At 38.4% G+C, this 12852-nt stretch overlaps 2 protein-coding genes across 3 annotated transcripts; both read right to left on the reverse strand.

Moving 5' to 3' along the window:
* Window positions 1-219: 219 nt before the first annotated feature.
* On the reverse strand, window positions 220-4962 carry LOC104454236 (ATPase GET3B). Of its 2 annotated transcripts, none has more exons than XM_039316542.1 (12): window positions 4625-4962; window positions 3308-3519; window positions 3148-3210; window positions 2936-3046; window positions 2543-2617; window positions 2374-2442; window positions 2239-2304; window positions 1733-1810; window positions 1546-1644; window positions 1254-1388; window positions 988-1138; window positions 220-667 (listed from the first exon to the last, which is right to left on the reverse strand). In XM_039316542.1, exons 1-11 carry the CDS (start codon window positions 4803-4805, stop codon window positions 1001-1003), a joined length of 1227 nt encoding a protein of 408 aa, XP_039172476.1. In that variant the 5' UTR covers window positions 4806-4962; the 3' UTR covers window positions 220-667; window positions 988-1000. The 2 variants fall into 2 exon arrangements, with proteins under 2 accessions (XP_039172476.1, XP_010067329.1); XM_010069027.2 differs by having other exon boundaries at window positions 220-616; window positions 4625-4961.
* Window positions 4963-6769: 1807 nt separating this feature from the next.
* On the reverse strand, window positions 6770-8921 carry LOC104454234 (DNL-type zinc finger protein). The gene is made up of 2 exons (XM_010069021.2): window positions 8708-8921; window positions 6770-7419 (listed from the first exon to the last, which is right to left on the reverse strand). The coding sequence occupies exons 1-2, from the start codon at window positions 8793-8795 to the stop codon at window positions 6938-6940; spliced, it is 570 nt and encodes a 189-aa protein (XP_010067323.2). The 5' UTR covers window positions 8796-8921; the 3' UTR covers window positions 6770-6937.
* Between the last annotated feature and the right edge of the window lie 3931 nt (window positions 8922-12852).

Below are 12852 nucleotides of genomic sequence, written 5' to 3' on the forward strand. Positions count from 1 at the left end.
TGCAAAGATAATTTTCACGAACCCATTTAATTTCCAAAAAAGAAGATGCCAGTGAAACATATGGAGCTCTACAGGCAACTTCGCGTAATCCAAGAAATTCAAGAGTGGTAATGCCATAATAGTACCAGCACTGCCAGTGTATAGCAGAGCTAGCTGTTTTTTTTTTTTTTTCCCTTTCCTATTTCACAGTTCATATATATCTGCACCTCCACCAGCATATATTCAATCAATGCGCAAAATCATGTATTCGCAGCATGAAATTTCTATCAGTGATGGCATTTAAAATGTTTCCTGTACAGTAGTATGCTCTTCCCTTAACCTTTACGGGTACAAAAACCAACCGGTCTAGTAGAACAAGCAGTGAACCACTTGAGTCATACATTGTATATCAAAGGCCAATAAACAAGAGAATCCTTGTTGCGCGGTCCCCAAGAATATGCCTCGAGAAGCTCAAACTTAGCATGTGAAAGAGCTCCAACGTATGATCATGCCAATTGGTTATGAAGTTTCCGTCATTTGGACCAAGAAAACTGAACCGCTAAGGCAAAATTAGGCTTGTAACCAAAACGTCTCCAGAAGTCTTTCGAGACTCGGTGCTTGCAGCATGGCATCGTATCTGAATATGAATGTGGAAATCGACAGAAAAGACAGTCTCTGCTCATCAAGACTTAAAAAACAAAGAAGCATATTAAAGTCAAAGCAATGTCGTCAACATCTAGACATACAAAACTAGGCTCTCTCAGTACTAGATTCCAAGTTGAATGATCCTCAAACAACCAAACGTAAGAAAATTCAAACATGGTATCAAGACCACCGATTCCTGACCACAAAAGGAGTTCATCCTTTTTTTTGTCATAGTACCAGATATAATAATTAATCAATATAACTGAAAAGCTTAAGAAATTTCCCTATTTTATATTTATGCTATTGAGAAGTAAAGCTGGTATGAAGAAAGTAGAATCCAAGAAGAAGAGGGCCTATAATTACCTCATAGTAATTCTCATTTCCAGATGATATCACCCATAAATTTAAGAGCTGGAACACCTCTTATCTCTACATCAACAAGAGGTGCCTGAATTAGATTCAAGCCAGAGAGTTCTGGATCATTTTGGATCATATCAAGAGCTCGCATCTGATCCTGAAATATTCAAGGAAGTTTTTAGTCAGCATCTGAGCATAACTTTGATAACCGCACAACTAATAACCCAGCAACTAAGAAGAAATCATTTCCTGGGATTGAGGAAATGGGTTACCTTCCTTTTCATTGTGCAAAACTTGCAATCTGAGGCAGATGGAGGAAGAATCTGATTAACAATCAGCCTCTTGACCGGAACATTTTCTTTCGTCAGAGATGCACGCAACCGGGAAGACTCGCTTATTGCCATCACCTACAAAGAAAGAACCAAGAGATGTATGACCAAACTTCAACCGACTATGTTAGATATCTATAAGAAGAGAACAGAAATTAAATAACTGATCTAATTAGCTTTTTTCTTTTTTGCAGTTGAATTCTACAAGTAGGGTAGACTTTATAGAGCTCATTACCGTTGGTATTGTTACTATGACAAATTCTGTTGAATCTGTGTCACGGAAAAGCTCACGAACTTTCACCATTCTTTCCCTTAGACGCTCCAACTTGTTAGCCTGCATAGCAAGATATACCTATGAATCATTCCGATTAAAATATCACAACAAAGACAAATAGTCCTAAATTAAGCATTTCTTCACTTACAGCATCCTGCTGCTTATTTTCTTCCTGGCCAAAAACAGATTTGATGGCAGAGGTAGCTGATGAAATTTTTTGCTTGAGCTGTAACAGAAGAAATACAGAAATTTGAGAAGGAGCCCATAAAACATAGATCAAAGTCCTATTAGTTTTATAGAGCCTAATGATCGAAATCTTTATTTTTTATGCAGAGTTGCTCCTATACTTTGTGAACCACACTAAATGCAACTTACAAGTATAATGAAAGTAATATCACAGAGTCAGGGGAAGAGTTATCATCAAGAAGGAACAACCAAAAGTATTTGGCGAAAGCCATCTAATTCACCACAACCTGTTCATGAGTGCTACTTACCAAGATACATTAACACACCTTATTTGTTGTTCTTAGTTTTTGTTGAAGGTCTTTTGCATCTTTTTTTTTTTCCTTTTTCCCCAATCATTTGACCAAATTGAATCTAATTCAAATTGAATAGCCAAGGAGCTGGGAGCCATTCACAAATTCAAATTCTTACCTTCAATATCTTGCCTATTGATTGATCCAGAAAGTCAGGCAAAGACAACAGCCGCAGAGTATGACCCTGTTGAAAAACTGCCAATAAGATGATGGATCTAGTGATTGAGAAACATTGGCTGCTCAATTTCCCTACCGTGGGTGCAGTATCAAATATGATTCGCGTAAACATGCTATATTCTGGTGATTCAAGGAATTGCATCACCTGGAACAATTTAAATTTTAAAATCATTAAATATGTGATGGATATAGTTAAGAAATTACTAAGCTATAGTGCAAGGATCATCTGAAAGAGGAGATAAAACCTTAGAAATTGCAATTGCTTCATCCAGTCCAGGTGGTGGTGTATCAAGCAGCTCTCCCAGCTTAAGCTCACCAAGCTTGAAAAAGGTCAACAGAGCCTCATTATAGTTACACGATTACACAATTTCCAGGGGACTGATTTTCTATTGGTCTTTTGTCAAAAAGAAGCTCCAAACACAAACGATCAAGTGACTTCTATTCAAATATCACAAATATTAAGAAGTAACGATTTGTCAGACTATAGCAGGAGGCTTCTAAGCAAGGGAACAATTAACCATAGTCTTGTATCAACTTGAACCCAAATGGAAAGACAAGTGAAGATGGTTATGTTGGGCTAACCATACAGAAATGGCAATTTTTAGAGCTCCAAAAAATGTACAGAAAAATATGCTTACCTGTTCCACAAGCATTCCGAGGCCCATTCCATCCATGAAATCTTTAACCCCAGTTCCACCATTTTGCTGACTTGCACTACGGAACTCTTCCCTAGCTTTTTCAGGATTTATCTGCATTAAAAAATTAAATTTAATAGAGCACTAGATCGCATCCTAGGACACACAACATGTATCATTGGATATTTCCCCAATCATATGCCATTGCTACATACCTCAAGAGCAAAAAGTGGATAATCAGGTCCTTCAACACGTATTAGCATGCCCCCTGTTAAATCCTACATATCATAAATAGATAGAAATGCAGCATCAGCTACTAGCACAAGTGGCAAAAAGTAACAGCAAAGAAACTAAGAAAGTACCGATAGGTTGAACCTGCGCGAACGAATCACTCAAAGAGTGGGCTGGATCAGTTGACACAACAAGAGTGGGGTGTCCATTGTTAGCAAACTTCACAGCAAGTGATGCAGCACAGCTTGTCTTACCGACACCTCCTTTCCCACCAAGCAGGTAATACTTGCGCTGAGTCCCCGAAACCATCTCATCAAACACTGCAACACCTTCTGCAGGGGCTGCCACTGCTCTTACTGAAGAAAGATAGAAAAGATGGAACAGAAGAGCATCAATGCAGAGAAAGTGCCTCTCCATATGGACACAAGAGGTTACAGGAATTATTTGTGTCAAACACCAATGAGAGAGTATGTTATCTTCCTAAATATTATCCCCAGACTTAAGGACAATGACTTTCCATCACTCGAAGACAGATTCTATTCTCCTTCACAAGGTATGAACCTGATCTGACATTCAACACAAAGTTGAAAATTGATGCCATTCAGATATTCACTAAGAAGAGTTCAAGGACTTCATAGAAAAACACAATTAAGAAAAAGAAGTAGGTAAATTTTTTTTTCCTCTTTTAGTTTACTCTTCAATGTACCACTTCACACGTTCATAGACTGTACTCCCTGTGTGGAAGTACTTCATCTAGCTGTGTAACTTGTGAAAATACAAAACAATTCCCAGTTATTTTTCACGTTCATTATGAATATGCAGATTCACATGCCCAAATATCTGTAGATCAGATTCTCATGCATTATGTTAGCAGAATTAATCATCCATGCATTCGAGGACATTTTACTATACAATTGGTACCTGTTCATTATCACACAGAAAGATTCTTGCACAGACGCAGAATGAGTTGTAAACCAATAAAGACAGTTCTTTCAGTGCGGACACCAACTTCCATGGAATACCCGTTTTCATACATATGGCATTTAATTAGGAAGAAAAGGAAAAAACTAAAGCTGAATTCATCCCTTCTTTTGGCCAAACAAAGTAAAGGGAATTCTTGAGCTCATTAGCTTGATTAATAAAAGAATGCTCCAGCTGTCATTCTTCTAATTTCATGGGTAATGCACACCAAACCTCCACAGTGTTTACTCATAAGCAAGTACAGCAACCAATACACCAGAAAACCGTCTGCTCCACGCAACCATTGAAAAATCCAAACTTTGCAGATCAAGATTCCAGGAACACAACCAGTTCTTACGACAAGCCGCCCAAACACAGACGCGGGAGGTTCTTTTTAGCTCAAACAGGGGAATTCACAACAAGGGAATCACTTAGATGAAAAACCCGATTAAGCCCAACCGTTTCTTGAGCTTTCGGCTAAGTGGGCACCAATTGAATTACCTCGAAAAGGACTCCTCCGGCTCTTGCTAGCGACGGAAAGTGAGACGAACTTGTTGCGGAAAGGATTCGTCGGTGCTAGTGTTTTGGGAAGATGACAAAGCGGTTTAAAGGGTTCAATGGAGGTCGTGGGTTTGCGGAAAGCAGGTGAAGAAATGGAGGGTATACATGGAGCCGTCGCCATATCGTTCCTTCCTTCCTTCTTTCTCTCTCTTCTGCTAAGGAGCGAGGCAGAAAGTCCGAGAGAGAGTCCGACAGGACCGCGCGTTCGCTTCCTCTTCTAGTATGCCCCGAAAAAGAACCAGGACAGATTGTGCCCGGCGAAAAGATTGGGATTACCCGAGAGCTTCTTCTTGATCTTTTACCTAAATAAAATAAAATAAAAATAAAAGTCCTCTTGTTTGCCAAGATAGATTCTCAGGGCTGTTGGGTGGATTTGACAATCTGCCAAATAGTAATTGATTTTATTTTTTCTTATTTTCAAGAATAAATTTAGAATAGAAATCAGTTTAATAAATTTTTTATTCACGAGAATAAAGAATTAAGGAATATAAAGAGAGTTGATTATTTTTTCTTGAGAACAATTTTGGAATCAAGCCAACCTAAACTTTCTTTTCTCTGTTCTCTTCTTCTTCTTCTTCTTCTTCTTATTCCACCGCCATCACCGGTCACCGATGATTGGTTGGGTGAGGTTCAGTGAGTTCGCCAAAGACTCGCCTAACCACCGATGAGCCTTATCTGGCCGAGCGAGGCTTAACCTCACTTAGATTTAGCAAGGTCGAGCCTCGCCGACGGGTGGGCAAGCTCGGCCTTGCCAGGGCAAGGCTCCTCAACAAGCCAAGGCTTGGTTGATGAGGTGCGGCCTCTTGGGGGTCAATGACCTCGTCGCAAGGGCCAGCAACACTCTTGCGAGGTTATCGTTCCTTGTCTAGCCGATCACTAGTCATTTTGAGGCTAGCGACTACTCAAAGCTTGAAAAGAAAAGGAATAAAATAAAATAAAATAAAAAAGAAAAAAAGTAATAAAATTATTAAAAAATTAAAAGAAAATAGTTTGAATTAGAAATTTTGAGAATGATGCCAAACGTAATTCTATTCTAAAAATAAAAAATTTAGGTAGTTATCAAACACTTTAAAATACTTAGAAATTATTCCCTAGAACAAAATAAAAATAAAAATAATTTCTAATCAGAAATTATTTCCAAAAATAGGATGGTTACCAAACGCACTCATTTTTATCTACAAATACTTTTTTTTTTTTTATTGATGCTAATAGTCTAATAGGATGAGTTCTTAATCATAATTAACATGTATATTTATTTCTGGAGTTAGAAATCATTTTTTCTAATCTTTTGTAGTTTTTTCTATTCGATTACTATTTCGTCAGCTAAATCTTTCATTTTTTTCCGTCAATGAGTAATACGTTAAATTAACAAAACGAATTTCAATCAAACAGTTCATAAATCATCCCCTTCCAAATTATGCCATTTTTGTCTTTCTTTTTTTTCTTTTTTTTTAGTTTCACTCGATATAGGAATTAACGATGGAAATTAATAAAAAGTCTCTAGTATAAAGTGTATTTTGGATATAAGCACGTCTTTAAAAAGCTCAAAGGCGAAGAAATAGATGAGAAATCTATTCTAGGGTGCGAGATCTCACAATATCACCTCTTGTATTCTCATTCATTTGGGAAGAATGCTTCGGTGAAAACTTAGGAACCTCTTAAATGGGAAAGGTAAACTCCATATCAGTGCTTTAGTGCTTTGGTGCTGGCTATATCGAGCAGGGAAATATAGTAGCTCTACACAGTTGGAGTGAGTTAAGAGTGGGTGAAAAATCCACCGTTGCGTTGGCGGAGCTCCGTTCAAGCTTTTCAAGCGGCTGCCAACGCAGTAGCCCTAGTTGAAAGGCTTGAGTCTCAAGAATACTCTACTAGGAAGATTTTAAAGTATTCAAAAACACTTTCACACTCTCAAAGAGGATTGCCTTATCATCATGGCCACTTCCTCCCAAATCCATTTTTCGGTACAGGAAATGGATGCACCTCCCACTGAATATACATTTATATGATCGTGCCGCCGTCACTGACTCACATTCCGACTGATGAATCAATGAATCGCATATCGGATTGAGAATTGAGAGACAAGGGTGGTAACAAAGCTACTATACTCATAATATCAGCAAAATCGCACTGAAGAGGCTCCAGTAATTCTACCTTACAACCTGAAGCAACTGCCAACAAGTGATATGATCAAGATTCAAAAATTTTCTAAGGCAATACAGCTGCGATTCACACAACCAATATTCGGAAGCATTCTCAATTTCTGGTTCCAGCTAAATCCTCTAAAGTCAAATTCAAGGTATCGACAGACCCTTTCCTGACTTCCTCTCCTTGAGCAGCCAAGAAATCCTCTATGCTCCCAGGCTCTCCAAACCACCCAAGCCGATCCGCTATCAGGTGTAGATTATTGCAACCGCCACACCTGACCACAACTACACCTTTCTCATACGATTCACGACAAGCCGTCTTCACCGATCTCGTTTCACAGACCTTGCAAGTAAAGACCAGGGCAAGATCATGCCTTGAAGAGGTTTTCAAGTTGGATATGGCAGAGTACTTGACTTCAGAATTGTCATTGCCCTTCAGTTCATTTGGAAGGGAATTGTTCGGCTTCCTTTCACTGACTTCTTGGTTTTTCAAGTCCTCATTGGCCTCTGCTTGAGTCTTCAAGCCTCTTTCATAAAGATTGTATCTACTGAACAATGCATTAGCGGAAGGAAGAATACGTTGTGAGGCTTCTGCAATGGGAAAGTGGTGTAAGTAGCAGCAACAGCAGAAGTAAGTAAGAACATCAACAATGATGGCTGCATTCAAGGATGATCTGAGACAATATTAATCTAGTGTGCAAAAGCTTGCAGATGCAGATTGATTAAGAATGCATTCGAAAATATCAGGCAATGGAGAATGACACTGGGTGGTGGGTGGCTGGATAAAGGATAAAGGATATGCAGATCAATAGGGGATGCCTGACGTTCACATCCATTGCAGGTTAATCCAATCAGAAAGTTATAAGAGAAGATCTAAAAAAGAGCTTATCATATGTCCTTGTAAAAATGAAATTTTCCTCTACATATTATGGTTCGTACATCCACCGCCAATCTGTGACCTCTCAACTGTGAGATATCCATTTGATTCCCAAAGCAATTAAATAATTCGATACCGCTCATCTTGACAGGTTACCAGGTACAAATCCCTAATGTAGATCTCCATAGCAGCATCTCTTCTACTGGCTTGCATCAAGTAAGAGTAAGAGATTTCTGATCAATACAGTCTATTCATCTAGTCTTCTCAACAGGCATACGTGCCACAACTCAAGAATATTGCATATTCAAGAAGCTGTCCTCCTCTCCATCAACAAACAGGTAGTCAGTTAGGGCTCTAATCTGATGGAACAGCATCACTAATCTTTTATCCTTCCGTGAAATGCTAAGTCTGTCTGGCTTTCAATCAATAAATTAGCTATGCCAAATCCTACCTCCCTCCTTCACTTATCCCAAAAGTAGGATCCTTCTTGATTCCCCTAACCCCGACAAAATTTACATAAACAAAACAAAACGATTCAAAGAAAAAAAAAAGGGGAAGGACTTCCCAGCCATGTCCATGGGGCGACATCGCTGCCGCTTCGTTTTCCCACAATAACACTCTCAGTTCCCTCTCCTAGAAGCAAGCGAAGAGCTCAACGTGAACATCCTCTGGAAAACGACTCTCATCAATGCTCAGACGCGACCCTTCAGTTCCAAGGAAGAGATATAAACCCAGAACCAAGAACGGGACAAAAGCCACCGACTTTAAGCGATTCTCGCTTACCCATTTCCACAAACGGAACAAAGATCTAAGCCCATCGAAACCCAACCAAAAGATCAAATCGCGTGCGGGAAATGGAGAAGCGAAAACAAGCGCACGCATCCGGATCGTCGAGGAGAAAGAAGGGAATCGATGCACGACGGGCATTGCCGCGATTAGGGTTTTGTTCGTTCTTCCCGTTGCGTGTCCATGGGCGACGCACGGAGCGAGAGGGAGACTAACCAGCGGGAAGGAGATTCTGGGCACGATCAGCGGCGAACAGGGAGAGGATCCGCCTCTGCAGCATCTTCCCAGCACCAGCTGCCGCCATGGGAGAGCCGAGCTCGGCTTCTTCAACCGATTGATGGTGGGAATTTGGGAGGGGGGATAACCGAGTCTGGTTGAGTCGGCACGAGTCGGCTCGGCACGGCTCAATTGGCTACACGAGCTGGGTCAGGCGCGCGGATGATAATATTCTATTTCTCTATTTAAAAAAAAAAAATTAGATAGGCTTAGAATAAAAATTCATATCGTGAAGTAATATCATTTTTCTATTTTTAAGATAAGTTTTTAATTCAAAAATAGATTTTAAATAGATATGTCGAGCATAAATTATCTTTAACCACATTCTCCTTGTGAGATTGAGCCTAGTTTTGTTTTGAAGTCACACCTTACATTAGCAATATTATTTTTATTCATTTAATACTCTCGTGACTCATCCTAAGATATCTTATTATAGTGAATCCTATTAAACCATTTGTACCATACTTATTGAGGGTCATTTGAAGCATTTTTATTGGAACACACAAATCCTCCTACTTTTAGGCCTAATGATTAAAAAAATGATATTTATTCCTCCTCCTTAACAACTCTTGAGTACTACCTTGGCTGAATAAGTGAGTTTTCAAGCTTCAAAGTAAAAATCTCCGCTCCATTAACTTCCAACTACCAACCTTCTTCTTCGATCTTTCATTTCCAAATCTCGTGAGTAAAAGTAGTAAAGGTTCCACACTTGTGTTATCAAAGCTTTTGTCTTAAATCTTTCAAGTGTGGACGAGGTGACTAAAACTTTAAGGCTGCGTTTGGTAGTCCGGATTTGAGTCTGGATAGAATAATTTGTTATCCTATCCAATATTTGGGAATGTCCACCGGATCGGACAAACCCGGATACATCCGGATAAAACGCCGGATAAAAAATCCGAGGGAGGGAGTGGGATAAGCCCGGATTAGATAAGAATTTTTTTTTTAAGGAAAGAAAGAACTTAACAAAGAGAGAAGATATAATAAGCATTTACGTTAAATGGATGCCTCAATCTCTCCGATTAATTGTCAGCCCTCTTCTTCCACTTCTTCTCCCATCTTTGCATCTCGCCGTTTTCAATGGTGGCCACAATTCCTAGATCTAGGGCTTTTCCATGGCATTTAATTAATTGAATTTTCTATTTTATAATTTTATAATTTAATTGAATATCATATTTATTTTTTAATCTTATCCTGAAGTGCGCCAAACACTTGATAGGATTATATATGTCCACCTTTATTATCCAGAAGATTTAATATCCTACTTTATCCTATTCTATCCCGATTATTATCCCGACGACCAAACGTAGCCTAAGTTATTGAGTCGTTTTCAAGGTAAGTGACACCCTAAAGACTAAGTAAAATGAACTACTTAGTACTCTTGACTTGATTGTTTGATGGTTGTCAATTTTAGTTTGAACTTGATATTAGGTTTGAGAAAGTTACGATGATTTCACGTTGAATCTTTGTGTTCATATGATTTGACTCAATGAATTTTTATATGCCGAGGTTTTTATTAATTGACTTTCATGAGATCCGAAAGTATAAAAAGTGGCGAGGGAGAGATTTTAGATCGACGTTGCCTACCTGGGTTTTTCCATAAATCATTGAAGAACATTCCTGAATAAGAACTCAGAAATCTTTCATGCCCTCTTGGTGCCTGCTCCAGTGCGCAAAGGGGCTTGCAAACAGAATTCGTTGGATCCTTGCTTGAGAATCCGCTCTTAGCTGTTGTATACATGAATGCAAGAAATGTTATTTCTTGATCGAAATGAAAATCCCCACCTACTGGTTCTCAATCTTATTAAGCATTAACAAATGGGATAGATTGGCAGTTAAAACATTGGTATAGGCCCCACTTTTTCCTTACTCCACTCAATCGGGACAAAGAGCATGTACTAGTAATTAACCTACTTACCGCCTTGCTAATTCGAAAGAACTCCGCGACAAGAACTTTGGGGAAAGAAGGGAAGGATTGATTGCCCCAGAAAGACTAGAGTACAATGTAACAAAAGTAGGACTATCCCAGCGGACTCGATTGACAGGCATAGTTTTTGTAGCTACTTTATCTGCTTGAAGTCGTGTAAACCAAAAATGAATTAACACATATGGAGCAAGACCTACTCCTTCCCATTCTCTTATAGGGATGATAGTCGAAGGAGCCTCCTTTATAACAGGTACCTTTTCCTTAATTTGGGGGGGAATGACGACCCCCTCCATAGGGCGTCAATTCTAGACGCCCAATTCATCGTCGAGCGCCATGTGGAGGTGACATTGGTCCTAGGATAACTTTCTTAGGGACTCCATTCTTAAAAAGTGATATTCTTGTAATTTGGCTAAGTAATCGGTTCGCTTCTTAATCGTTATTGATTATTTCGGTTTTCAATGTTCATGTTGAGTTGTTGATGTTTACATTAGGTTATCGATTGCTACTTGTTGATTATTTGGATTGTTGAGGTTTACAATGGCGATTTTCTAAGAACTTTATCATTACTTGCATGAGAAATGGAAAAAAGGTAAGTTACTATTTTTATATGCGATGCACAAAAAAAGAAACAGTGATTATAGTTTGGAAATGATTTGCATAAGATGATATCATGTATAGAATGTTGATTCTTTAGCAACTATGCAAAGAATAATAAATAAATATTATTATGTGATTATATATGGAAATCATTATACTATGTTTTGTTGCCCACATAGTGGCGGGGGTGATGCCCCGGAGTTGGGATGCCATGAAGAGTCGGTATGCCTCAAGAGTGTTTGGGATGCCTCAAAGTTGAAATACCCCTGAGTTGGGATGTCCGAGGGCTATTAGGAATGCCTTGGAGTGGAAATGTCTTGATACTGAGATATCTCGGGAGTCGAGATGAAATGAAATGAGATGAGATTATTGATATGATGTATGATCATGTGCATACATGACTCTTAATGTACTAATCGATGATAATTATGCATCACAGCGTGTTGTGTTATTTATTTGCATTCAATTGAATAATCTCATGTGCTATTATTCATGGTTTCCATCAAACATAACATGCTAAATAAGCAAGTGCATTTATTTATTCAATTAATTATCATAGTTAATTTGTATGTAAATGAATTGTTGTGCTTTGCATGTAAGGGTTGAGTAGTAAGATAATCTCCTACCTTAGAGTTATGGATTTCATTAATTGGGCTTCAGCTCACTTTTTTATTTTTTAGATATGTAGAATGGATCTCCTACCGCGACTGCTTTTTGGAGCTCCTATCCATTATGACCATGTTTTTGAAGATGTGCTTGTATACCTCTACCATATGGGTCAATGTAGGACTTTTAGAAGGGATTCCCCGTCAATTTGTCTTGTCAAAACTTGAATATCAACGATGAGTTGGACTGTTAAGGGGTTTCAACGGCGGCAGCAATACATGGATGGGCGAAGTTGTCAATTTATATTAGATAGCTTGACTCTTGTATAAGCAGCATCTTTGGTGCAGGAGAGCTATGTTGAAGCTAGGTGACCCTCATCCTTCCTAGGAGTTATGTACTATGTGTTTTGCTTGAACGTCACGTTATAATATTGTTGTTAACATAAAGAAGGTGTATATACATTTTATTAAACTCGTATAATTGTTTGATATAGGATATTATGAATGCTTTAATGTGTTTCCGCATCTCATAATAAATATTTGAGTTTAAAAAAAAAAACAAGTATTACGCATGACGTATCAAGGGTGTCACATCAAGCGATCTTTGTAAGATTTCGATAAAGATCATATCAAATCAAACAAAACATTTTCATAAAGAGATGATATTAAACCGAGAACAAAGTCAAGCTTGGGAAGCATTTTTGATATGATGGACAAAAATGATGCTGCAAAGCTAACATAAATTCTAACAAAATCAACTTAATCAAAAGTTTCAGCGACATGGCCTCCTGTATAAATTATCAAATGGTTTTGACTTTTTTCATCTAATATCTCTATTTTTACTAGCCTAGTGTCGCTGTAGTGCTATTTATCAAAAGAAAGTGTATATATTAGACGACGAACATTCGAGTAGTAAAAGGGTTAGCTTGAACCGGAGTGTTTTTATTTAAGATGAAATT

Source organism: Eucalyptus grandis, chromosome 7 (assembly GCF_016545825.1).
Source record: "Eucalyptus grandis isolate ANBG69807.140 chromosome 7, ASM1654582v1, whole genome shotgun sequence".
Taxonomy (NCBI): Eukaryota; Viridiplantae; Streptophyta; class Magnoliopsida; order Myrtales; family Myrtaceae; genus Eucalyptus; species Eucalyptus grandis.

Bases quoted from the DNA above. Each gene is read 5' to 3' on its own strand.
- LOC104454236 (XM_039316542.1), bottom strand. From the start codon at position 4,805: ATGGCGACGGCTCCATGTATACCCTCCATTTCTTCACCTGCTTTCCGC. The intron at 3,520-4,624 runs GTAATTCAATTG...ATCTTTCTTCAG, and splicing joins CCGGAGGAGTCCTTTTCGAG to TAAGAGCAGTGGCAGCCCCT. The intron at 1,139-1,253 runs GTAACCCATTTC...TGAATATTTCAG, and splicing joins TTTGCACAATGAAAAGGAAG to GATCAGATGCGAGCTCTTGA.
- LOC104454234 (XM_010069021.2), bottom strand. From the start codon at position 8,795: ATGGCGGCAGCTGGTGCTGGGAAGATGCTGCAGAGGCGGATCCTCTCC. The intron at 7,420-8,707 runs GTTAGTCTCCCT...TTCCCATTGCAG, and splicing joins CCAGAATCTCCTTCCCGCTG to AAGCCTCACAACGTATTCTT.